This window comes from Fusarium proliferatum (assembly GCF_900067095.1).
Source record: "Fusarium proliferatum ET1 genome assembly, contig: FPRO_scaffold012, whole genome shotgun sequence".
NCBI classification, from domain to species: domain Eukaryota; kingdom Fungi; phylum Ascomycota; class Sordariomycetes; order Hypocreales; family Nectriaceae; genus Fusarium; species Fusarium proliferatum.
The window spans coordinates 985,589-1,011,323 of record NW_022194801.1 but is presented as its reverse complement, the minus strand read 5'-3'; the positions used below and the strand labels follow the sequence as shown (position 1 = coordinate 1,011,323).

The following is a 25,735-nucleotide window of genomic DNA, read 5'->3' as shown; positions in this document are numbered from 1 at the left end:
CATCCTCTTCAATTCAATTCCTTGTCCCTCTTCACGTGTCTCAGTAGAACCGACCCGCATCTCCAGTTCGCCCCCCCCCCCGAGCTATCTCTCTTTAAGGGTTGATCCCGCAAGGATAATGCTCCAATCATCCCCGCAGACCTCGGCCTACTCCGTATGGGGTGAAGGCACAAAAAAAAGTTACACAAGGGGGACGAGGCAGCGAAATAAAAAACCTCGGCTGCGGTATTTTTTTAATCCTAATTTATCCTTTTTAACCAGGTTCTCTGAAAAGTATCATTTCTCAATTTGGCTGCATTTACTGTGAGCACGCGACATCAGCTGAGATGGCTGCTATTCCCGATCCCGAAAAGGAGTCTAAATCCGAGGCGCCTCAGCTCACCACTGAGGATCAGCTTGGAGTCCAGACTGTCTATGGCGATGAAACGCATAGAAGGCTCAAGGGTCGGCATATCCAGCTTATTGGAATTGGAGGAACCATTGGCACAGTTCTTTTCGTATGTAGTTGTCTTCAACTCTACGACTGGAGCCTCAACGGAACAATTGATCCAAGGCTAACCTCATTCTCAGGTCCAAATCGGCAAAGGTCTAATGCAAGGCGGTCCAGGAAGTCTTTTCATCGCCTTCTCCTTCTGGTGTCTAATCGTCCTCACAATCACAATGTGCATCGCCGAAATGGTCTCTTACACGCCGATTTCGTCTCCGTTCGTCCGATTTGCCGGCATCTACGTCGACGAAGCTCTCGGGTTTGCTTCCGGCTGGAATTTCTTCATCTTCGAAGCTGCGCTTGTACCCTTCGAAGTCACAGCTTGCCATTTCATTCTTCAATTCTGGACCGATGCAATTCCCGTTGGCGCTACTATTGCTGTGATTATTGTGCTGTATGCACTCATCAATCTCATGGCGATCCAGTATTTTGGCGAGACCGAGTTCTGGGCTGCTATTGGAAAAGTCATTTTGATCGTTGGCCTCATCTTCTTTACGTTTATCGTCATGGTTGGTGGGAATCCGCAGAAAGATGCGTTCGGATTTACCTACTGGAAATCTCCTGGCGCATTCGCGGAACTTTATTACGACGGTGCGTTGGGTAAATTCGTCGGCTTTCTGGCTTGTCTTATCCAAGCAGCCTTCTCCATCGCTGGTCCCGATTATGTCGCCATGGCAGCTGGAGAAGCCGAAAACCCACGCAAGATTCTGCCCCGGGCTTTCAAGACGGTGTTTTACCGGCTGACCTTCTTCTTCGTGCTTGGATCCCTCTGCGTGGGCATTCTCGTGCCTTACGATGACCCAAACATGATTGCTGCTTTCAGGGACGGCAAGTCCGGAGCCGCTGCTTCGCCATATGTTATCGCCATGGACCGTCTTGGGATCCGGGTTCTGCCGCATATCGTCAACGCCATGATTCTGGTGTCGGCGTTTTCCGCCGGCAACTCCTATGTGTTTTGTGCGACGAGATCTTTGTACGGCCTTGCGCTTGAAGGAAAAGCACCGAGGTTTCTGAAAATCTGCACTAAGACTGGTGTTCCTATCTACTGTGTCCTTGTTGTTCTACTCATCGCTCTGCTATCTTTCCTTCAGCTTTCGAATAGCTCAGCTGTTGTACTGAGCTGGTTCGTCTCTTTGGTCACAGCCTCTCAGCTGATCAACTTTTCCGTCATTTGTCTCACATACCTTTGTTTTTATCGTGCAACAAAGGTGCAGGGATTCGACCGCTCGACCTTGCCTTATCGCGCGTGGTTCATGCCATATGCTGCGTACGTGGGCTTAGTTGCAACCTTCATCATGGTATTTGTTGGAGGATATACTGTTTTCCTGCCAGGAATGTGGGATATTCCAAGCTTCTTGTTCTCGTAAGTATCTTTGTAGATATGATGAGGATACAGCTAACAGCCACAGATACACATCAGTTGGACTATTCCCAGTATTTTATGTCGGATGGAAGATTGCGCACAAAACAAAGATTGTTAAGCCAACTGAAATCGATTTACGGCATAACTTGGCCCCAATTGAAGAGTACGAGAGAAATTATGTGTCTAAACCACCAGCGTACGTATATCTGCCTCTTTGAAGAACGATAAAATGCTAATAAACTCACAGAAATTGGTTTGAGAAGGTTTTGCATTTTTTATTCGGTTAAAGCACACTGTCACACAAGAACATCAAGGATAGGAAGCTGAGATCGGTGAATACAACGGCAGGGTTTGACGACACGATTCAACATTTCTGTATATCTACAAGAAAAATTACTAGACGGCATCTCGGGCGGTTAGATAAAAGGGCAACTAGCATACGATGATACCCAAGTTCGGTCGCAAAGCTATCATTTCTTCAAAGCGCGCATTAGAAGAAGAATATTCTCCATGAATGTCTGATCTGTTTCTTCCAGATCCATTGGTCTATTTCTGAACATATGGTGCCAACGTCTCAGCAGATCTCCCTAAAAGTTCGGTGTAATAAGTCTCAGACAACAACCCTGACCCGTGATCGATAATAAACTGCAGTTGGTCAGGCGTAACATCCACCTCTCCCGTCTCCAACTGAGCCTTACCATAATCCCCAACAGGTGTTCGATCAATAGCTGGCATAAACTCAACGGCCAAACCACCATCATACCCAGCTTCATCGAGAGCCTCCATGATTCTGGGCCAGTCGAAAGATCCATCTCCTGGTGCGAGTCGGTTATTATCGCCCACATGAAAATCAACAATACGCGACTTGCATGCGTGGATAGCTGCAATAAGGTCCTTCTCCTCGAGTGCGAGATGAAATGGATCAAAGGCAATCCCAACGCCATATCCAACCTCATCGGCGAGAGCAAGAGCTTGGTTTGAGCGATTGAGAAAGTAAGTCTCAAACCTATTCAACGGTTCAAGACCAATCTTGATACCCTTCTCCTGCGCAAAAGCCGCAACTTCACGAAGGCCCTCTACAGCCCACTTCCATTCATTTTCCGGAGTAGAAGAAGGAATAATAGTTCCAACAGTTCCAGGAACGACAGTGGTGATCTGGCCGCCGAGTTGAGCGGACATGTTGACGACTTGCTTCATGTACTCGATCGTATCTCGTCGCTGTTGAGGGTCAGAGGCGAGGAGGTTTCGCTTGCCGTGCATGACTGTGACGGTTCCCCAGCATTTTATGTTGTGTTTTTGAAGAAGCTCGCGGGTTGGGGCAATGGGGAATTGATCGGGTTCGCCGGCTAGTTCAATGCTGGTGTACCCGAGACGGACGAGCCTTTGAAGGGTCTGCTCAAGAGGCTCGGGCCGCATCCAGGTATGAGAGGAGAGATGCATCTTGAAATGAAGATTGTGTTGATTATTGAAAGACTATTCGTGTTTGAGGTTTGGTTGAAATTTTAAAGATACGTTATTCCTTTTTATCTTTGCTTGATGTCTGCTCTTGCTGGCTGTTCAAGGAATGTCAAGGAGCGGATGGATGTCTTCCGTTAAAAGTGGAGCATGATGACTAGAGACGGAGCATCAGCTTCCGCCTTATTAATTGAATTGGTGAGACAACGGAGCTCACATAACTAACGAGCTATGCAAGTGGATGACAACGAAAGTCGTAAGACCTTACTCACAAGGGACACAATGTTCCGCTTCGAAATGTTAAAGTCAAAGTCAGTTTGGGCGAACTATATATATCCGAATCATGTCTCACAGAATGGAAACACACCAACTCGCTAAATTTCAAGTTTCCAACCAGTCCTCTGCTTCTATACTAAACTCAAACCCAGACTACGATACTGTCAAGCATCATGTCTATCCCTTGGAACGACGACTCAGTCTTTGAGTCTTACAATGTCATTGAAGAGACGTAAGTCTTCAATCATCAGACGCACTGATCAATAGCTGACATCGCCAAGATTCAAAACCGTCTCATCTCATGATATCAAAACAGCTATTCTGATCCCCAAGAACCTCAAGCCAGGTCATCACCCAATCATCTATCATATACATGGTGGTTTTCTGGTCATGGGGAGTGGCCTGTTCGGTCCTTTCTTCCCTAAGTGGGTTGATAAGCTTGCGCTCCAAAACTCCGCCATCATCGTCTCCCCCGACTACAGACTTTTGCCTTCTGCGAATGGTCTGGATGATGTACTTGAGGATGTCGAAGATGGCTGGCAGTGGACCAAGAATAAGTTGCCTGCTATCTTGAAGGAGAAGGCTCCTGGTCACTCTGTTGACTTTTCGCATGTCCTTCTTGCTGGCGGATCAGCGGGGTAAGTTAACTCACCAAAAAGCAAGTTGTGCTGCTAACACTCTTGTCAGTGGATACTGCTCTACTCAACTTGCCCTCTCTCATCCCGACGACTTTCACTCCCTTGCTGTCGTTTACCCGCTGTTGGACACCAAAGACAGACTGTATCTTAAAGGTGCACTCCCCGACGAACCAACCGTTTTACGTATGCCGCTAGAAGAAATCCCATCCATGGAAGATACTCTAGCTTGGATCGAAAAGACGCGGAAAGATCCTGAGTCGAGAGCTGGTTTCGAAAGGACCCCCTTCGCAGTCGCAGCTTGCCAGCGGGGAGTTTTCTCATCTCACATGCTTGACAACAAGGGTCTTGACAAGACGGAGTTCCACCCTCTTGAGAGAGTTGCAACTGGTGCGATATTGCCCAAGCATATGTAAGTCACCCTGAACTATATGGAAGTAATGGTAAACTAACCAATGTAGGTGGATCATGCATGGAGATGATGACTCGACAGTGCCCATCCGAGGCTCTCAGAAATTTGTTGATCTCGTGGCTGAGAGGCTACCAGAGACCGTTGTGCGATACGATCCCGTTGCAGGCGAGGATCATGGCTTTGAATTTGATGAGAAGAGATGGGAGTCTTTTGCTGATGAGGCACTTGCCTTTGTGAGAGATGCTTGGTTAGCTTAGAGCAGTGATCAGGATAGTAACCAAGCCCAATGCCATGTCGCCTCTTATGTATTTGATATTTCTATAGAATATTTCAAATGCCTTCCAGAAGTATCCTACTACATTACCCAGCGCGGTCTGCAACTGATCCTCTCGTGGAGAGATGCATCCTCCAATATTCCCTACAGGTGGTTTGACAAAGTCAGTTCCGTGCAAGCCGCAGAGAATGGTGGGTGCATACGTCGCTCAGCCATAACGTTTGCATGCCAACTTAGATCGATTATCCGGGAGTATTCGACGATCAACTTGATCAAAACTTTAATATGACTACATCCATCTGGTCTCAGGCTTTGGGAACTCGTTCATGAGATGCGTTCCTAAGGTCATAATCGTAGCTCACTCGCCATCAACCCGCGACATACCGAGTAAAGTCAGTCAATTCCAGTGATGGCCAGGATGCAAAAGACCGTTTTGAAAATATCATACTTCGCCACCTGATTTATGCAATCGTTATCTCAACAGCTGGGTCCTTTTGTTCCGATCAAATGCAGACATCCATGGTTCGAGGTAAAAGCATTCTGGGTAACAGAACACTGCAGATTCTACCAACCCCCTCCAAATAGATAGAGATTATCGCATCCGACCCCGCGACCACTGTATCAGCCTATCAAATGTGCCTTCTTGGGTAACATTCACCACTGCAACTATTGCGAGGTCCAATAAAACCCCCCGCCTGATGTCTTGTGCCCCATCTAACATATCTCTCACTGTCTCACCTCCGAAAAAGCCAAGCCAGCGGCAAAAACCGTTATCATTTCTAGCCACAACGAAACGCTGTGAGACCTCCCCATCTCAAAAAGTTCCCTAGCCCCGGAGTATTACTGGATAGACTTAATTTTTGGGTTACAACTAGAGTGGGCGGCCGGCAGATCTGATAAGGCTATTGTCCACTGATCATCAGCCCAATGAAAAGCTCTCGTGATGCCACTTGCCGAGTCACGATGTCGGACGATAGGGATCTAGTGACTCTCGGAGGGCGGACCCTTAGACCCTCGCACGGAAAGAAAAGTGGCTCGTCTCCGCAAGTGGAGATCTCCGATGCCGATCGACCTAGCACCAACACGGACTGCTCACACGTCATTCGACTGCGTGGCTTGAGGGGAACCAAGCATTGGCTCGTTTCGAAACTTGGCATGGTCATTCCTCTCTTTTCCCACTCCATGCATGCGTCGATATCAATATTTCGCCATTTGCTATTGTTATGAATATTTTCCCATATAAAGCCCTTTGTGAATACCCTGCTTTTTCTTGTCTCTGCCCGTGAGGATAACGCCGCTTTGTCTTCTTATCTACTAGTGCTGTGCCGCGTGCGTAAGCGAGCTTGACTTCTTTTTCCCGCCATTTCCACGAGAGAATTTTCAACGGCCATCCTTTGATCATGAGATTCCAATCCCCCCTCATCGCAGTGGCTTCCGCCCTGTGGCTGCTCTGCCCATCAGTCCTAGCCCAAGAGTCCGCAGCTCCAGCGGATGCATCGGGCTCTTTATCCCTCAACACCGACAAGCCATTATGGACATTTGAGTACCAGACTTCAACCCCCAACCTCGCCAACTGGATTGGCCTGTACTACAGCGCTGGCGGCGGGCCCGTGGACCAGAAGAAGGGCTCGTCTAATTCCATCAAGTGGAAATGGGCGCCTCATGACAAGGGCGATGTGCAGCTTGACTTTGGAAGCCTTGAGCCTGGTAACTACACGGCTTTCTTTCTGGCGAATGGCGGTTATACATGGCTTGCTCCACCTCTTCAGATCATCAAGGGTCGTGAGCTTGATGGCGATGTGAAGTTTATTGTTTCTGACATTTCTCTCCCTAATGCTCGTGTTGGTGATGGTTATTCGCATAGCATCAGAGGTCTTGTCCGCGGTGGAGGCGGCACTATGAAATTCTCCGGCGAGGGCTCTAATGTTGACTGGATCAAGATCAGCGCTGATGGTGTCATCTCTGGAACGCCTACTTCAAGCGCTGATAAAGCCGTATTCACCGTTCGCGCCACTGGAAGGGATTCCGCCTCCTCCGGTGTCTTCACCATCAACGTCGCTGGCTCCGGCAAGGCTCTGCTAAGCGAGCTCAAGGTCCTCACTCTCAACATGTGGAACGGCGGTACTAGAGTTACCAGTTACCACGACAAGCAGGTCAAGTTCCTTGCCTCTTCCGGCGCCGACGTCGTGGGTATTCAGGAAGACCAGCAGGGTCGCCATGTTCCTCGTCTCGCTGATGCTCTGGGCTGGTATCACTGGTCCAGCGGCGGTGATGTCGGTGTTCTCAGCAAGTATCCTATCGTCGAGGACTACGGCGTCATCAGTGGCCCTGCTCGCTCCGGTGGTGTCAAGATTGCTCTCGACGGCAAGAACCAGCAGATCAACTTCTTCGTTGCTCATCTGGGCTATACTCCCTATGGACCTTACGACACATGCTATGATCACCTGCCTGTCGACAAGATCATTCAGCGAGAAGCCCAGTCGGGTCGCACTCCCCAAATGAAGGCTACCCTTGAGGGAATGAAGAGCCAGCTTGACAACGCTGACGAAATCCCTGTCTTCTTCGTCGGTGACTTCAATGCCCCCTCTCATCTCGACTATGTCGATGGCTTGAAGGAGAAGAACTGCGGATACTCCAACATCCAATGGCCTACCTCCATTCTCCCCAAGGAGAAGGGTCTCATCGACTCATTCCGTGTTGCTCATCCTGATCCCGTCAAGGAGCAGGGCATTACCTGGTCTCCCATCTACATCTGGAACGGTGGCTACCGAAAGCCCGAGCCACTTGACCGAATTGACTTTATTCTTCACAAGGGCAAGGGTCTCAAGGTCACTGACTCTCATACCGTGGTCGTTGGTGAGCCTAAGCCTGAGCCTAACCATAAGGATAATGAGTGGTTCTCTGACCATGCGGCCGTCTTGACGACTTATGAGCTTTAGGTCTGGAACCAAGCTACGAAATCAACTTTAGTATTACGGCCTGTTTAGATGACTTGATGATAAATAAGAATGAATAAAAACTTCTTCAACAGAATGCATAAACAGAGGTCTCTCCATGGCGAATAAACGCGAGATGAGATGGTGTAGCTGTACCCCAGCTTGAAGCATATGCCGCATGGGCCACCAAATTTAGGAATGTTTTATCGTAAGTATGATAGGCAAATAACATGCTAATAAATTAACAAAATCGTGGCCGCAGTTGCATTGAATGGCACTTACGATTCCTTTAGTAGAGAACTCACGCTGTCGCGTGATCAATTTCTATAAATATACTATGCTCGGCAATCAATCAACCCATGTGAAATTCCGCACCTCATTCCCATCTACAAACAATTACTTAATTGCCGTCTCAAAATCGGGGTCCTTTTGTTTTGCCCTTCTGCAACCCATCGTGTTTCAGAAATCTAGCGAAAGCGGGTGAAACAAACCCCCGAAACCCCTTCTGCAAAACAACACCTTCATTCTCCACAGATCAGATCATCAAGCCGATTTTGTTTCCACCAAGTGATCTCTCCGCAAGAACCCATCGACTGCCGTAATCGTCATCCATTGGCTTCCAATCGTTATAGTATTCCTTCTCAGGGCCCTTGGAGAGGTCTTCATAGTCCCAGATGGCGGGGTAGCGATAAAAGTAGACATGGCGTAGACTGAGGGTAGATGATCTGGAGCCGTAGCTGAGGAACGTCCGCATCATATCTCGGATTGCTCTTTTGGTGTAGAGATCTTTGAAGGTAGGATACTCTTTCATTAGTTCGTCTTTGAGGGTAAGAGAGACGAGATTGGGTGGTAGGAGATCGGCCAATGGTTGCCAATGCCCTGGGGCTGCATGGCCATGAAGAAAGGTGAGAGGAATTTCAAGATCCGTCAGTGACAGAAACTCTCCAAGATCGTCAATGCGGCCGTGAGTTAGCGGCCACTCACGATCAGAGAAATCAATAAGCCCTCTTTCCATAATAGTCAGGTTGAGCGTTAATTTGGTCAAGGAATGGCGAACATGCTCCAGCCCTCTCCTCAGCTCATTAACGTCAAAGTCGCATTCAAAAGCGGGAAGATAACAAGCATAGTACAAAGTCTTGAGATTGGGCGTCTGCGCAAGCATTGCCGTGAGGTTATGGGTGTTTGACGAGCAGTGATCCAGATGAAGCGTAGTGAGAAAGGCAGCATGCGGTGCAGAGGGCAGAGGCCAGAAAGGATCCGTGTCTGCCAGTTTGCTGTTCTCCCCTTTGCGATGACTGGCGAAACTTTCGAGTGAGAGAGTTCTTGCGTTTGGGAGATAGAATGATAATGGGTGGATTCCTCTTGGAAGTTGCTGGTAACCTAACCAGCCTCGCGGATTGGCGACTTCGAAGTACGTAATGTTCTGCAGATTGTTTGATTTGTTTTGCGGTGAAAGTGAATTCTTGAATAGCTCGAGGAGCCATTTGTGGCTGTATAGAAAGTATCCAAGGTCGATTGTGAGACTCTGGACTTCGGTACATGCAGCGATGATGAGCGATAAGATAAGATCAAAGTCGCGATCCGCAAACGCCCCATTCAGCTTTTCCATTTCAGAAAAGCTCAGTTCATCAATCCCATCAATAATTATTTGCCGAGCCTCCTCATTCTCCACCGGGTGAAAATTCAAAGGCTTCAATTTCCCAGTGTCACGAAAATGCTCGTCATGAACATAATTCTCAATCCGAAATCTCAAGCTTTTAACATGACTCCTCAGCGCGGGTCGACTCAATATCGCAAAAAGAAAGCCAACGCCCCAGGGTAGTCGCCTTCTGCGAGCCGCGCGTATTCTCTCCAGCCGTCTCAACTCTTTGGGCTCAGGTGGCGGGGAATCTGGCGCTTCGACGTCGTGCGTTATGGTGATGTCGCGGTAGAGAACTGAAACAGTTGCGGTGTGGAGATCTTTGCTTGTTTGACAAAGATGGAGTTGATCGCGAATGGATAGCCGAGGGATGATCTCGAATCTCAAGATGTTGATTGTTTCAACGAAAGTGGCCATGTTTGCAGTCATTACAGAACAATGAAAGAATGTGAAGACCAGAGGAAATTGTTAACAGATTTCCTCGTATTTGAGATTATATAGACTCAAATTTACTGAAGCTATACGGCATTTGCTCTAGATTCGGTGATTTGCTCATCTGGCTAGGGTCACTCTAGGACCCATCGTGAACGAGAAACTGTGGATCGTGAACGAGGAGACCCGTGCTCCCCGACGGTACAAGCCGAAACCAGACCGAGTCATTACAGAGTCGCAATCTCTCTCTGTATACGACTCTGCAAGTCAATTGATACAATGGATCTTCTCAGCAGACGTTATCTGATACAGTTGATAAGCGAGTAATCTCCCCTCAGCAAAAGGGCCTCGAGAATCGAGTCTTTTCCGCTTAGTAACGCGCCAAGAATCTGAGCGCAGCCTAGTCAAACTTAAAAGGCTGGAGTATAGAAACTTATCAGATCAATCAGCGTCTGCCCCAAGCTCGTCTATCAGATAAGACGTTGGTAGAAACCAACATGTTCTTTAATTGGAATACCAAGCTTTCTCTCCTCTATTTCCAGATGGCCAAGAGAGCTTCAGTCTGCGGGGGGAAAGGGACGCGTTGGCAGTGACACACTGCCAAGAACGATAAGTCCATTATAACCCAGGTCATGATACACTATTGCCAGTGGGGTTTTGGTCAGAAAAGAAGAACAAGTGCCGATATCTCAGTATAAACGACGCGTTCCCCAGATGATCATCACAGACACTGAGACGGCCAAGAAATAAGGGACCGCCGGAAACTAGAGGTTCCGCCCCCTGCGGTGGGTATATTTGCAATACGACGTCGTAGAATTTCCAACCTGCGACACCAGATCTGCCCTGCTCCCGTAACATGCTTAACTGTAGCCGCAGATCTCCGCGACGCCACGCCATACCAAAACGGTCTCGGCCCCATGGTATTCCCGCCCAGACATGGGGGGAGCAACAGAGGGTAGAAAAAAAAAGTACCGTAGCTGAGTGAAACAGTGACGCTTGAAACTGTGCCGTGACACGATGCTCGTTTCGCATCAAAAGTCGCCTCAACTTGTATCTTATCAACTTAAAATAGTTTATTATAACGTCGCCAAGAAGACTATAAGATGAACTCAGATCCCGCCAAGCTGAGGTTTTCTTTCTTTCGTTATCCTGCACTCTTTGTTCTAGGCTGGTACCTGGGCGACATACATTTCCTTTGTACGTTTCCTTGTGTTGATTCAGTTCTTCTCTCTTTCCTTGGAATTTTGTTTCTATTCTTCCTTGGTTTGTTTCTAGTCTTGTTTTTATTTCGATTCGAACGGGAACTGGTTTCTCTTCTTCTTGGTAATACAACTTGATACGATCCTTACGAAACGATTCTTTCTTCCACTCTCTATTCAATATGGATTCTGCAAAGCCTCAATGTGGTGGAGCCGGGACGAGTGAGGATTATCCTCTTGGCTTGCATGTCGGAGGTCTTTGTAAGTGCTCCACGCGCTGAAAGCTTGTCGTGGACTACTCCACCGTGATAAGCGAAGTGTTTGCTTGGCAATCTAACAATTCGACAGTCGCTGTATTTGCTGTTTCTGCTTTCGGTAGGTCAATTATTTCCTGATATTATATGTCAATTGCTAATGGTTCTCAGGCGCTGGTTTCCCCGTCGCTGCGAAGAGGATAAAGTGGCTCAAGATGCCTCCCAAGATCTTCTTTGCTTGCAAGCATTTCGGTACTGGAGTTTTGATTGCTACTGCTTTCGTTCATGTTAGTACCCACGAGCAACTGGTTGAAATCCACCTAACAATTATCAACAGCTTCTCCCTACAGCATTCGGCAGTCTCACTGATCCTTGTCTCCCCGACCTCTTCACCGAAATCTACCCGGCCATGCCCGGTGTCATCATGATGGCCGCCATGTTCCTCCTCTTCATGGTCGAGCTCTACCTCAACGCAAAGACAGGCGGCCACTCTCACGGCGGCCCAACCGGCACTACAGTCACCGTCGTCCAGCCTCCTCCTACTCGACCTCAGCGCCCATTTCCCGAGACCGCCAACTTCAACCATACTCACACCCGCAACGACTCCAACGGTTCTGACGACTACGACGATGTTGACTACGAAAAGGCTATGGCTCGTGAGCTGTACGAGAAGGAGAACAAGCCCCATGCCTATTCTTACGAGCAGGACAGCAACTCTTCCATGCCTGCTTGGTTCGTCGTCTTCTACGAGCAATACATTCGACAGCGCTCTGAGATGATGGACATGATCAAGCAAACTCAGTACTCCAACCAAGCCGTCCTCGATGACAAGCCCAGTCCCGAAGTCAGCCAGTCCTTCTTCGACGAGGAGGGCCAGACAATTGATCAGGCTACCTACAAGCGCATGTCGATGAACATCACCTTGCTCGAGGGAGGTATCCTCTTCCACTCTGTCTTCGTTGGAATGACAATCGCCATGACAACCGACGGCCTCGTTGTCCTTCTCACTGCTATCATGTTCCATCAGATGTTTGAGGGTCTCGGTCTCGGAGCTCGTATCGCTGCTGTGCCTTATCCCCGCGGAAGCTTCCGACCTTGGCTTCTTGTTCTAGCTTTCGGCTCCACTGCACCTATCGGCCAGGCCATCGGAATCGCTAGCCGAAACTCTTACGACCCCGAGAGTGCACTCGGTCTAATCTTGGTTGGAGTCTTCAACTCCATGTAAGTTTCCCTCATACCACTCCTCTCAATCGTCTCTAATAATTCCCAGCTCTTCTGGTCTTCTCATCTACGCTGCTCTGGTCAACCTACTGGTTGAGGACTTCCTTTCCGAGGAAGCCCAGCACCTCATGAAGAAGAAGGACAAGATCGCCGCTCTCTGCTGGATCGGCCTCGGCGGTAAGTCTCTCCCCCATCTCATCGTCCGTGCTCTCGCTAACTCTGCCAAGCCTTTGGAATGTCTGTTGTCGGTGCTTTCGCTTAGACTTCACAAGTGTTTGAAAACAATAGACATGAAACCACGCGACGGAAAAGACGCGACTCAGGATATGTTATCCTCATAACGGCTCTTTTTTTACTTGTACTATACTGGGGAAAGAATGGTGTTGATGTTCGTCGGACTCTCATTCATTACGGAACGAACATTGGGATGGTTTTAAAATTTACGAATATATTGATGTGCATGGATCAACAACTGCGAGCGGTACATAATGATTATGATGATATACTGGGACTCTGAAAGTACTGCTGCTATGATAGACAGAAAGAATAGAATCTTTATCTCACTCCGGATACTGAAGTTCCGCTTGTTGATGTTTGAGTTGCGCATTGATCCTCTGATGCTGAGCGCATTGACAATAGCTTGCTCAGCCAATAGGAAAGTTCTTGGCCGGTTTCATCATCGAGTTCCAGGATACGGTCTTGGCAGCTTGTAAATGTTTGATAAGCCCTTGTATTATAACTCTATTATCAACGTTATTTATTTATAGCTAAATAATACGATTGGCTCATTTCCCTGTCAATGGTGTTGCAATCCTTCATCGCACTGCGACAGCTCTGCATTGCTCTGCATCCCCGTCGACGAATTCCACGTTAGGTAAATGGATAAGAGGCAACCCTCGGCAATTTGGAGCTTCTAATAGAGTCGCAAACTTGCCGAGGTCGACATTTATACAAGCTTCTTATATTGCTGTTAATATAGCGGTTAATATTCTAGTAGATCATATTTGCTTGATGAGTTTTTTATGTTCTGTTTGGGGACGCTACGAATTATGCACCAGTCTGTTTGTACTCGCGCTTCAAAAGCATCATTTTTATGCCATTTTCGAAGGGCATAAAGGTTCAAAGGAACCATCACACATTGGATAGCGACCGGAGATGTAAGGAAAGAAAAGAAAGATCGATGCTGAAAGGTTTGACGGTAGGAATTCGGTGAAAGTGAGATTTTACCGTTGAGCTTTATATCAAGAGCTGAATGCATTGATGCACTTACGGTTCATCCAGTCAAGCTCCCTCAAACCCCATCAACTCCAATATGATCCGATGCGAAGAATCAGTGCGGAATATTTCCAGACTCATTGACTGAAACTCTGATTGGTTGAGGAGCTTCAACACCTTAGGCCAGTTCTACCCTGATCCAATCAAACGTCACCGGTTTTCCCGATTCGCAACACCCCAATACTCCAGTAAGGGCCAGTTGGTAATTTCATGTATAAATATCGTATTGCTTCTCCGACCACTTCTTTTTAAGATTCATGGTCAACTTCCCAAGGAACGACTGTATTCGGAGGCATGTCTTACCATCCCCATCGCATTCCCTCGTCAAAGCAGGAATCCCTCTTTTGTGTACGATAAAGACTACTCCGGCTAGTATTTTGACAATGCAGCTTCTGCCATCGCGTTGATTAACACTCTTCTAAGGCAGCATGCGTAGCCCCAGACTCACATTCAAAGAGGAACTGTAAGAGTCGAGACTGTAACCCTCAACACGATGCACGGCCTGTGGATTTGGTATTGTCTAACTACGCTCAGCATACCGTTGTTCAAACGCCTTCTTCTGCATAGCCTGCCCATGCCCAGCAAAATTAGCCCAAGTGCCTCTCATCACCAGTAAAGTACTTCCGAAGTACAAGCCCTCGGTGTTGAGTGGCTGCTCGGTATGCGGGAAGGACTTCACAAAAGGTTAGATGATACGGCGCTGCAAGAAGTGCTTGGACAAAATGCTATGTGAAAGGTGCTGGAAGAAGGCTAAGAGACATTGTAAGCACGTTCAAGTGGAGAGGTCGTCATTATGAGGGTTGCGGAGCGGGACGAAGATGACGGCGAGGATAATGACAATGATGGTAATGGCAATGAGGACGACGATAAGGGGTTGGAGGATGTTATTGATGCGATTGCTAGTATTGTTGCCTGATATCGTGTCACTACCTCTGTAAGAGGACTAAGGGCTTCCAAATGATGAAGGGATGTTCGTCGTGGTTACCATGGTCGTTCATATATTAGATTAGAGCTCAGTGAATATACAACTGATCCAGCACCTAAGGCCAAGCTACTTCGTAATAAATCGTGTCAGAGAGACAGCGTCTCTAATGTTGACTATCTCTTATTCTGCCCAGGCCAAAGGTGAAGTCTCGCATGGATCATTTAGACACGTCTCAACCTCCTTACCACAGCAATAACCTTACATATCTTTCCTTTTTACAAGGCAAAACATTGATCAGTCCCACAGAAAACCACCATTCTTTCTCCATAACCCATCCGGGTCGTACCGCTTCTGTACACGCTTCAAGAACTGCTCATTTCTCTTACCATAACTAGACTGGACAGGCTGGTTAAGGAGTGCATAATTCATGTACCGTGGATTAGTCCGGTAAAAGTCTGCCTCCTTGGCCGTTACAGAGCCCAGGATGGTGTTTGTGCTGGGTTCTCCAGGCGCAAAGGATGTTGCCAGTTTATCTCCGGCCTTGCTGATGAGCTCGGCAAAGTCGAACATCTTACTGTCGTCCTTTACATCCAGCCAAGCGAGCGTGTAATCAATCCAGACGGCATCGCCAGCGTCAGGTTCAAGGCCAAGCACGCTCTTCACGCCTGTGACGTTCTCACCGGCTCGCATCGCAAGCGCCGGCACTGGCACCAACGCCATGGAAAAGAGTAGATCCTGGTCACCGGCTGCTGTTGCGTTGGCCATGTCTCGAAAGGCCTGCCATTGCTGAAGGTACAGATCAGCGCCGTACGGCGCCACCAGATTGGGGAATGTGTGGCCACCGATCAACCAACGTTTCTGGGGCGCGTTACCATTATTGTTCGATGCTATTAGGGCTGAATAGCTTTGTTTGGAGGTTGTGTCTGCAATTGGTTCAGCTGCGTAGAAGGCGGCAAAAGGGTTGGCGTCGCCGGTCGGTGGTGAAGAGGCATTGTAAAAGACATAGACATTTATAAAGGCCAGCTGAGGGTTGGAGCCCCCTCCCATGCTGAGGTACAAGTGCGATAGAGGATCATAATTAGCGATGAAAGCCTGCGTGGCGTTGAAAACCTGGCTGGCCTTGTCGATGGAGAAGGTCAAGATGCCGGCCCAAACCTGCGTCGTTTGTCGATAAGTCTTCAGGCTGAAGCGGGTTACAATGCCAAACTGATTGCCACCGCCTTTGAGTGCGCGGAATAGGTCGGGCTTGGATGTTTGATTGACGTTGGCGATGGTCCCGTTCGCAAGAACAACTTCATAGTTGAGAACGTTATCACAGGCCATGCCGTACAGCCCAGTGAAGTAGCTGATACCTCCTCCAACGACCAGCCCCCCAACTCCAATTGATGCGAATCTGCCCCCAATGACAGTCACCCCTTGGGGCTCAAGCGCCTCGTACACATCAACCCACCGCGCACCAGACCCTACAACAGCATGGCCCTTGTCAGCTATATTCTGGATTCCATCAATCAAGTCCAACGAGATGAGAACTCCATCCTCCGTGCTGGACCACCCGGGCCACGATCCATGGCCCCCGCTCTTAACGGCAAACTTAACATCGCTACCGCACGCTGAGAGTACCTTCACGATGGAGGCTACCTGCTCCGTATTTCCGGGCCGCGTGATGCAAGCAGGGCTTAAATCACCAGCCGTTCCGCTCCAGTAACTATTCTGAACTGTCTGGTACCCCGTCGAGTTTGGTGCTAAGAACGCTTCAGCTGGTAATTTTGAAGCGAGAATCGAACATGCTTGAGGTGCTGTTGAGCAGAGGCACCTCGCCACTGCGGGGGTAGCCAATGATCCTAAGCCTCGTAAGAGCGCTGCACGTAGCCTTCGGGTAGAGCTGTTCTGCATCGTTACTCAAGTTGATTTCGAGGCGTGATGCCAGTTCCACTTGAACTATGCGATGGGATAATCATGCGAGGATTAGTCGTGGTATAGAAAATGTATCTCATGTGTTTTGAGCAAACATATATCACCTTCTTCTTCGGTCTCTCCGAGCTCAAGTGTGACATTCCCCGCCTTTGGGCCTCACAGATTGGCCACTGCTGATGCATGAAGTAGTCCACACATCTAATTGGCGTGCGACTCGCTTACATTCTACATATGCACATATGAAAACACATATGGCTAACCCCGCTCTGGTGATCTCCTACCTTTACATGTCTGAGTAAGGGCAGGTAGAAGACACTTAGGTAAACTTAGAATGGCTCACTATTCCTTCAGACCAGCTCATTTTAGCGCCGTGATATAATACCAGAAGTTCTCGAACTCTCTGGGGGCTACGGAAAGGCTTCACGCTGCTCTTCTTTTGTCTGACGTTCGTTTCTCCTTGGGGCGAAGGAGGCAAGATACAATAAAAGTTGCAGCGACTTCGAAAGCTATATCACGCAAATAGGATAAGTAATAGAGGTCAGGTAACAGTAAATCGATTTAAAGAGTGACAAGATAACAAACATACAGACCAAAGACTTCCCTGTAGCCAACACTAACTCCTCCACAGAACCAAAAAAGGGAAAGAAAACACAGAAATTCCAACACATACCCAGGAGAAGTGCAGAAACCTATGCAATATCGCTACCATCAGAGTCAGAGATGACGAAAGGATCATCTCGGGAGCGTGGACCCAAAATCAATAAAGTTGGGGATGTTCTCTTGAGAATGGCCGGATCCCTTAGAGATAGGAACAGAACCAAGACGAGGAAAAAGCTGCGGGGTTAGAAACACCAGTTGATTCTGAGCCAGAGTGAAGTTCGGAAGTGGTGTCGTAGCGGGGAGCTACAGGAGATCCAGATTGAGCGGGTGAAGGAGAGCTGGGGGTTGAGACTCTGCGTGGCTCTAACCACGACCGGAGGCCAGGAGGGGAGGCGGGTCGAGACGTGCCATCATACCCATTGCGACAAGATGAAGCAGAGGAAGACTGAGGGCTAGAGGTGGTGATATAGTCTGTACGTAGAGGCATGTCAAGCCAATCTGCAGTCTGACAGCTCAATCTGGTGTTAGATTGGGTAATTGTCATATTATCTCCGTTGTCCAGAACCTCAGCTGCCTGTCCTATATAGATACCAATCTCACGTTTGACACCTTGTTCGGCCTTGACAGGGTCGAATTTACGACTCTCTCGAAGAAGCCGCCCACGTCCGGCAATACGGTACGGGTCGTTCGTATATTCCTCGCCCTCTTCGAGATTGTCGAAGCCCTGGACTGAGGTGAAATGTTAATAACAACCAAGCATCGATCTCAGATCACAACTTACATCTTGTGTAAGGATACCTGTCGTCCTCGAATCTCGCAGTTTCCCATCCATCATAGACTTTCGGCAGATGCCCAACATCGACCGCAATGTGCTTCTTAGATATGTTTTTGCCTGGTGTAATTAGAGGTGCGTGAAGGAGGCAAGAGGCGTTGATGCGTTGTGGTGGTGGATGCGGTGGTAAGAACTGCGAAGCAAAAAAGTAATCGAGTGAGAGAAAAGGTTCAGAATGAGACTGTTGACTGATTGTAGAAAGATTCCAAGGCGTGGTTGAGATGAGAGAGGTGTTGAGACTGTTGGGATACAGCCAGGAAATGTTGGTTCCAGGAGCGCCCGAATGTGACGAATATCCTCACCTTCTTCATGCGTCTTAACAATCAAGAACATGAAGTGGTTTTGTCGAAGAGGAATATGGATGGCAAAGATATTGGAGAGTGCGCCACCAGCGAGATGGCGCTGACAACGCATTTCCACCACTCCGATCGCTTGAGCCTGTTCGACATTACAAAAGACTTTGACGGGTACTCTTCACTGAGTCTCGCCAGCCAGACGGATTGCAGTAGAGTACGCCATCTCAGGACTCATATCTTCATATCGTTGGTAAAGGGCTGACATTACTTTGATGGCTTGTACCTGCGTGTTTTGTTTCCAGAAATTGGAGACCAGGCGAGGTATGCGTAGGATATTGACTGAACCCGCGGGGAACCTAGCCGAAGTGCTAACATAGTTCTTTGCCTTGGTGAAACTCATGGGGGATCGAATGTTTGCAAAGCTGGGGCATGCCCCCCCGGAAGCTCGCAGGCCAAGAGTCCTGAAGAGAGTGGTCCCATGCGTTTCTCCACTGAAAGAAATTCTTGAAGCCATCCAAAGTCTCGACCTAATTGCGCCATCAAGTCCCAACCTCCATGTATCAGCTCGAGCCTAGAGGTTTTTGGCAACGATGCGTGACCCTAGCTGAGAGCTTCAATAGTCCGATAAAATGATGACACCAATTTGGCCGGCTCCTGACTAGTTGAGAAGTGATTGCAGATGGCTGATTATTCAAATGCTGAACGCGGATTGATACCTCGATAATCTGTATGTAACTCAGCTTCTCGTTCAATACCAATACGGACGTGACAGGCGCTCTGAGAGGAGAATGAGAATATTGTGAAAGGTTTCAAGCTTCTACGTATTCTAGACGCAAATGTTGCGACTTGATTGGATGATCAATACTGAATATAGCACTATTGTAGCACCAGGTACAGGGCTTTCTCTCGATACTCAACTTCGTTCCTCTGCTATCAACATGCTTCCCTTGTAAGCTGCACTTCAGGATGACAAGCAGGCCTACAACGCCCAGGGATGATCATCTCCTTGTAATAATACGTCCAACCAGGTAAATGAATCCTTCGGTGTCCATATATCCCTTTTCGGGGTTTGTTTCAGGCTTCTGGTGTCTAGTCTTCCAGGAGAATATGTGCATACTTGGCTCTTGAGTGCTTTTCTGTGAGCGAGGAATCATCTCACCCAAGGCATCATCACTTCTAGAATTACAAGGTAGGAAAAGGCACGATCAACCCCAAGTGGTTTTGAGTATTCAGTCAACTAGATCACAGCTGAGCAGCCCTTCATGGACTGGCTTCGGAACTGTTCGATCACCAGGCATTTGGCTTCACTATAATCACTGATTCCTGGGCTGATTTGAGCTCTAAACCATAAGTCTCAACTGCAAATAACACATCTAGCTCACTGCTTTCTGAGAAAATGACCCGGGGCCGAGGGATTTACTCCGGTGTCAGAACCACCAGTCGGATATGTCTTGCTTTTTCAAATAACGGTGGCATTTCTGATATCCTTAATTAACGCGATTGGATCTTTTATCGTCTGTCTATAAAATAGAGGCGGTCTAGTCTATCTAAATGTGTGTCGGGAACAGAAGCCGACCCATCGTCGTTCCGACCCGAACCTCGGTTTGCGTAAACTACCTAACTGTCTACCGTCGAATCAACAACTAGAACCCGCCAAGATTCAAGGAGTAGCAAATGAGCTAATACCAAGACTGTGAGTGGATTGGGATTATTTAGATCGAAGGAAACCCTCCTCATCTATACCTCAAAAGCCCTTGAAGCCAAAACACTGCACCGATCCTTATCATCGGGCTCAACCTGGACAGCAATTTTCATAAATACGAGAATATTTCTCACTCTCACGATGGCAACAATGGCTTCAGGCAATTTCTTCAAGGCAGCGCTTGACAAAGGCGCAGGGCCGAGCCTCGGATATTGGCAGATGATGCCCAGCACCAACATCTCACGCATGCTCGCGCAGACGCCTGGCTGTGACTGGGTGTTGATCGACTGCGAGCACGGTGATCTTGACGGTTCGTTGACAGAGCTGGACTCGACGAATAGCACTGACTGTGAGCAGATCGAGATATGCGCCAGTGCGTCCCGGCCGTTGCAGCAGCTGGCGCATCGCCGATTGTGCGGATCCCGAGTACAGAGCCGTGGCTCATTAAGCGTAGGCGCTATTGGCCAGCTTTATCTAGGGCGTTACTGACGATTAACTAGGGTCGCTGGATGCTGGCGCGCATGGAGTGGGAGACCAAGTATGTCGAGTTGAACTGAGCAACTTGCTAACACTCGCCAGATCCTCGTTCCCCTCCTGCAAACAGCACAAGAGGCTCGCGATATCGTAAAGGCGGCCAAATTCCCTCCCATGGGTAACCGTGGTTTCGGCAGCCCATTCTCGATGGATCGCTTCAACCCCGTCCCTACATCGGATGAGTATCTACAACAGGCCAACGACAGTCTACTAACCCTCGTTCAAATCGAGACAAAGTCTGCCTTAGACAACCTCGAGGAAATTGCAGCCGCCGAAGGTATCGACGTATTATTCATTGGCCCTTTTGATCTCGGTGAGTCACTCAGGAGCAAGACTTAGATTGCATCGGGCTTACATCGTGTAGGTAATAGCATTGGATATCCGATCCTCAACGGTGTTGTGAAGCCAGAGCTCAAGGCTGCCATTAATCGCATTCTTGAAGTTTCACGTAAGGCGGGGAAGAAGTGCGGTATTTATTCTTCATCTGCGGAGCAGGCGAAAGGATATATCGAGGCTGGATTTGATATGGTTCATGTTGGGACGGACTTCGCGATGCTTCAGCAGATTACGAGATCTGAGATGGGTACTGCTCAAGGGAAGGATTTAGGAAAGCGTGTAGGCTATTAAGGATCTTTGAAGACGTCGAGATCAAAAGCGGTCGCATACTTTGCAGTCCAGAGAAACATATAGGCGTGCGTCCTGTCCTCGGTGATCTGGCGACTATGGCTGGCTTTCAGCACTTCGGTTTACTTTTCGGACACTGATAAATCTGCATAGGGTCTTCTTAATAATATCTGCCGTGCGATAATATATGTTCTGGCTTTAAATTGTATCTGCCTGTATTCTGCAATCCAGCGACCAGCAGTATAGCAGTCCAAGGCTACTGAGACAAGGCAGTGCTCACATGCATTTCATGCATTATACAAGTGCACGAGGTAGCCACTGTCTGTTTATTTATGCATTAATAAAACAGATTAGCTGCTCTTGATCGTTCTGTGTCATATCTGATAATTCCATAGCCAGTCACCAAATAATAAGACTTAAGGAATTTCCCTGCAAAGCTGCTCTCTTCATGTCAGGGTAGTAAGTATTAGCTAAAAATATAGTCAAACTACAGTAAAATAAATATCTCTAACAATTTCAATTATTAAAGAAAGAGATAACTACTTTTATTTATTAAAAGGTTTATAAATTACATTCACAAAAGCAGTTCACAGGTGAGGTGTTGGTGATGTATAAAAAAAAGGAGGTAAACATAAAAAGTGCTTACAACAAGCAAAATTATAAAGATGGCAGAAGATACATGGCAATATATAGTAGTATGTCACATGGAACCTAAGTAATACACGTTACATCTACTCATATCACAGCTACCTACTGCCTATCTACTCTACAGGTCACAAGGTCGCGGGTCGGGATTCGAACCAACAACGCTTGTTGTTGTGACCTACCTTCGTAGAGCTCTGGACACCGGCCATTGCCATTCCGTCATTGCTCTACGACAAGGGAATACTGAGTGGAGTTGGTATATAACACTACCCCTGTGTCTATTGGGGACCTTGTGACGTGTCTGGAGCTTGTGTTGAAGTTAATATCGGGTTGAGTTTATGTGTGACTGTACTGGAGGGCGAACCATGAGCAGTGGCGAAATCTAGCAGCTGTGAGACTCACGGGTAAATGACAGCACTCTTATAAAATAAGCTGATTGTTGCCCAGTAATTTCTCCTGCGTACTGGATCAAGATTTGATGTGGAGGTCCTGCCAATTCGTCAGCTCACGTCATCGTTCATAGGAGTCGACGGACTCATAATAACTACCCAGCAGAAATAGATCTAGTTTCATCTACTCCATTATCAAGACTCATCCACGTGCCGCGGTAACCTCTGTGGTAGGTGCCAAGCAGCTTCAACGACAACCCTTCCTCTCAACACGCGCTAATCACTGTCATTCATCACACATATCAGCAGCGTCTCTTCACGAGTCTCTTTGTAACATCCTGGGGCCCTCTTCTATACTCACCGAGCTTCTATCAATGAGATAGTGATGGTTTCCAACGAAAAAAAAGGGGAGCCAGTGCCCGATTCTGCGAGACTCATCCAACTCAGGGGTGAAGCATGACCAAACTGGTCGAGTCTGGCAAATCTGGGCATACGCCCTGCTCCAGGAAACCATGATGAATTCGTTACACGGTATCTTGTATGAAGTTTTTTCAAGTAGTTATCATCCCATATTCGCTGAGTGTACAGAAGTGAACTATGGCGACCCGTCGTTTGGGTCACGTAGGTGCACGTCTCCACCGTGCAGTGAGCCTTGATATCCTTCACCAAGCGCTGAATGATCTCTGCAACTCGTATCGTTAAATACTTGGGGTACGTGGCGCTTATTAATCCGCTTGAAGAGCAACGTCCCTTTGTTATTGTTGTATCGAGTCCCTCTGATTGTTGCCATATCAATACTCAACGAGTCTATAGCGAGTTTACCGGCAAAGAAAGTCTAGTTGGGTCTCACCTTGCGCTACAAACTGGCCTAACCTATGGACTGGGCTAATTATCAATCAGATGACGTTATAGTTACTATCAAGGTTTGTCGTCTCAGTTTCTCAAAAAGCTGTGAACCGTTTCGGCCAAGCAGCCGTCGAGACACAGGGCATAAGCCCATCTTCATAAGTTCTCTAGGCGCTTTATCCTGTATCTGAGATAGTAACGGCGAAGTGATTAATAGCACCCTTGAGGAAGGGCGAAAGGCGAGTGGTAAATTCCTGAACGGCCTGGATCAGTCCATCGTGTAAGAGGCGGTATGAGGCTGGACACTGTCTACTGTCTTCACTCGCATCACAGTTTCAGTAGTAATCTACCAACTTTTGGTATTTACAGGCCCGCCAGATCATATTCAGTGGCATCAATTTTTCCTAACTCTACAGTTGTTCCTCTATATCGCGATCAGTTTGATAGAGGAACGCAACAGAGCGGACAATTCATGACTGCCAAATCGTCAAGCCAAATCGTCAAGCCGAGTAATAAAGTCGATTGATTTACGGTTTCATAGCCAATTCCTGTCTTTCATCTAATCTTCCCTGCCAGTTTCGTCCTCTTCAAGGCAGTTGTTCAGGACAGCGGCAATTGGGCTGATGCCAGAGACGTCTGGTACGCTTGGGCTTGTTGTCAGCGGGTAAACGGGTTCCTTGGCTGTCAATTGATCCAAAGCCTAAATCAAATAAAGCAGTTTCTATCTCTCTTATGTTTCGGCCTTTTCGTCGATATTTAGCATTTCTACTCACCGCTTCCAGCTGCTCGTTAGTGAATGAAGTTGAAGGATGAACTGCAAGTTCAGCAGCTTGATCTCTGTATATTGTCCTCCCTATATGAAACCACATTAATCGAAATCACGGTTATTTCTTTACTCTACGGTATCTCTTCATATTCTCACGTGATCTCGTAGCTAGATGAAGTGATTGAGAATAGATCCAGCCCAATCGAAGCTTCAATAAAGATCACACGACATCTCCCGATAATACTCCGCGATAACTAAGGAGATATCCAGTATTCATTTCTATTCTCTTTCACCTTTTCATTTTTCTTTTTTGCCTTCCGTTGATTAACGGAAGTGGCAGAATTGGCTACCTTGCCGATGAGTCACGCCTGAAGACAACCCTCATCACCAAAGCTAAATCATGTAAAAGAGGCATTTTCTCATGCACAACTATATCAGTCGCTCTTCATCCCTATATCTCCCACATCATATCTTCACTTTTCTCCATAATTTCTCAAATAGCTTCAGAAAATGGCATCTCCAATCTTTGTATTGGAGGCAACTTCCCTCAATGCCATTCGATCCCTCCCCTCAGACATCTATCTTGTCCACGCAACAAACTGCATCGCCGAATGGGGCGCTGGAATCGCTGCCGAACTAGCAAGAGTATTCCCTGCTGCTTATGGACAATACAAAACCTTCTGCAACGCAACCATACCTGACGAATCAAGGTGGCCGTCACGAAGCCTAGCCGGGAAATGCTACATCATTCCGCCTCAAGCTTCAGACACAGCAAGAGGAGCTCCCAGGATACATATTGTGTGTCTTTTTACTAGTTATGGGTATGGAAGAGCGAATCCGAGGACGGGAAAGCCTGGGAAGGACGGTGCGGCAAAGATTTTGGCGCAGACAAGGGCGGCATTGAAGGAGATGAGGGTGCAATTGGAGGAGCGGGGGCAGGAAGCTGAAGGTACGCCGGTGATTTACTCCCCAATGTTTAACTCGGGAGCATTCAAAGTGCCGTGGGAGAGTACGTCGCGACTTATCGAAGAGGAGTTCAAGGGTTTTGAGGGCCGGTGGTTGATAATGGCGCCTCCATAGGATCATGTCAGTGGTTGTCTTTCTGCCCGTTTGGCCAGATATGGGTCTCATTTACATAGGTATTAAGTGATTCCAAGATCAAACCTCACTCTAGCTCCTTTCAGCCAAGATTGGTCTCATTTATAACTCAATAGGTCGAGGTTTCGCGATTTCTTTTCGACGTCGAGTTTAATCTACCGCTCGGCTGGCTGTGGATATAAGTTCAGACACTAGCTTGTCCCTCAACAACCAACAAGCGACCGTGGTGTAGTGGTTAGCATTAACGCCTTCCAAGCGTTAGAGAGGGGTTCGATTCCCCTCGGTCGCAAACATACAACAAACCGCCAGGGTTTCCTTTTAGAGATTTGGTCTCCAGATTATGACTTCATGTTTTATCTCATTCATTTACTTATTTTTATAATGTAATCTATTTATTTCTTTTGCCGCTATCATCACAATAATTTGAGTTGAAGTACTCTTAAGTACTAAAATCCATTGCGAGTGATTGAACAGCGCCAGAGCTTCATGCCAGCGAATGATCATCAGACCTGGAGTATTACTTCACAACATAGATCGTTCACAGGATAATACAAAATAACAAATACTTCTCTTACCTCTCTACCTATGTTCAGATATTCCTGCCTCATCCTCATGTCTGCCATTGAATGTTTGGGGTGATCCTCTTTTGCAGTTCCAACAGCGGTCGATCATTCTTCCGTTGAGCCCCACCTTCCCGCCTCGCCCA

At 47.7% G+C, this 25,735-nt stretch overlaps 10 protein-coding genes and 1 non-coding gene across 11 annotated transcripts; 7 read left to right on the top strand and 4 right to left on the bottom strand.

Moving 5' to 3' along the window:
• Window positions 1–326: 326 nt before the first annotated feature.
• On the top strand, window positions 327–2,137 carry FPRO_13447 (putative carnitine transporter; the record flags this gene model as incomplete). The annotated part of the gene is made up of 4 exons (XM_031222899.1): window positions 327–497; window positions 571–1,850; window positions 1,897–2,046; window positions 2,098–2,137. 4 exons carry the CDS (start codon window positions 327–329, stop codon window positions 2,135–2,137), a joined length of 1,641 nt encoding a protein of 546 aa, XP_031088313.1.
• Window positions 2,138–2,396: 259 nt separating this feature from the next.
• FPRO_13446 (uncharacterized protein) lies at window positions 2,397–3,290 on the bottom strand (the record flags this gene model as incomplete). The annotated part of the gene is made up of 1 exon (XM_031222898.1): window positions 2,397–3,290. One exon carries the CDS (start codon window positions 3,288–3,290, stop codon window positions 2,397–2,399), a length of 894 nt encoding a protein of 297 aa, XP_031088312.1.
• Window positions 3,291–3,754: 464 nt separating this feature from the next.
• Window positions 3,755–4,885, top strand: FPRO_13445 (uncharacterized protein; the record flags this gene model as incomplete). Its single annotated transcript, XM_031222897.1, has 4 exons — window positions 3,755–3,813; window positions 3,863–4,219; window positions 4,269–4,628; window positions 4,678–4,885. 4 exons carry the CDS (start codon window positions 3,755–3,757, stop codon window positions 4,883–4,885), a joined length of 984 nt encoding a protein of 327 aa, XP_031088311.1.
• Window positions 4,886–6,302: 1,417 nt separating this feature from the next.
• Window positions 6,303–7,841, top strand: FPRO_13444 (uncharacterized protein; the record flags this gene model as incomplete). The annotated part of the gene is made up of 1 exon (XM_031222896.1): window positions 6,303–7,841. One exon carries the CDS (start codon window positions 6,303–6,305, stop codon window positions 7,839–7,841), a length of 1,539 nt encoding a protein of 512 aa, XP_031088310.1.
• A 409-nt stretch (window positions 7,842–8,250) lies between these two features.
• Window positions 8,251–9,894, bottom strand: FPRO_13443 (uncharacterized protein; the record flags this gene model as incomplete). Its single annotated transcript, XM_031222895.1, has 2 exons — window positions 8,251–8,364; window positions 8,425–9,894. 2 exons carry the CDS (start codon window positions 9,892–9,894, stop codon window positions 8,251–8,253), a joined length of 1,584 nt encoding a protein of 527 aa, XP_031088309.1.
• Window positions 9,895–11,290: 1,396 nt separating this feature from the next.
• Window positions 11,291–12,845, top strand: FPRO_13442 (uncharacterized protein; the record flags this gene model as incomplete). The annotated part of the gene is made up of 6 exons (XM_031222894.1): window positions 11,291–11,369; window positions 11,457–11,483; window positions 11,534–11,649; window positions 11,700–12,583; window positions 12,633–12,760; window positions 12,811–12,845. The coding sequence occupies 6 exons, from the start codon at window positions 11,291–11,293 to the stop codon at window positions 12,843–12,845; spliced, it is 1,269 nt and encodes a 422-aa protein (XP_031088308.1).
• Window positions 12,846–15,077: 2,232 nt separating this feature from the next.
• On the bottom strand, window positions 15,078–16,676 carry FPRO_13441 (uncharacterized protein; the record flags this gene model as incomplete). The annotated part of the gene is made up of 1 exon (XM_031222893.1): window positions 15,078–16,676. One exon carries the CDS (start codon window positions 16,674–16,676, stop codon window positions 15,078–15,080), a length of 1,599 nt encoding a protein of 532 aa, XP_031088307.1.
• Window positions 16,677–17,496: 820 nt separating this feature from the next.
• FPRO_13440 (uncharacterized protein) lies at window positions 17,497–18,543 on the bottom strand (the record flags this gene model as incomplete). Its single annotated transcript, XM_031222892.1, has 3 exons — window positions 17,497–18,026; window positions 18,079–18,189; window positions 18,432–18,543. 3 exons carry the CDS (start codon window positions 18,541–18,543, stop codon window positions 17,497–17,499), a joined length of 753 nt encoding a protein of 250 aa, XP_031088306.1.
• Window positions 18,544–20,277: 1,734 nt separating this feature from the next.
• Window positions 20,278–21,288, top strand: FPRO_13439 (uncharacterized protein; the record flags this gene model as incomplete). Its single annotated transcript, XM_031222890.1, has 5 exons — window positions 20,278–20,437; window positions 20,485–20,577; window positions 20,628–20,665; window positions 20,707–20,974; window positions 21,026–21,288. The coding sequence occupies 5 exons, from the start codon at window positions 20,278–20,280 to the stop codon at window positions 21,286–21,288; spliced, it is 822 nt and encodes a 273-aa protein (XP_031088305.1).
• Window positions 21,289–24,441: 3,153 nt separating this feature from the next.
• Window positions 24,442–25,011, top strand: FPRO_13438 (uncharacterized protein; the record flags this gene model as incomplete). The annotated part of the gene is made up of 1 exon (XM_031222889.1): window positions 24,442–25,011. One exon carries the CDS (start codon window positions 24,442–24,444, stop codon window positions 25,009–25,011), a length of 570 nt encoding a protein of 189 aa, XP_031088304.1.
• Window positions 25,012–25,246: 235 nt separating this feature from the next.
• On the top strand, window positions 25,247–25,318 carry tRNA. Its single transcript has one exon. It is a non-coding gene; the product is annotated as a tRNA-Gly (tRNA).
• The last annotated feature ends 417 nt before the right edge of the window (window positions 25,319–25,735 follow it).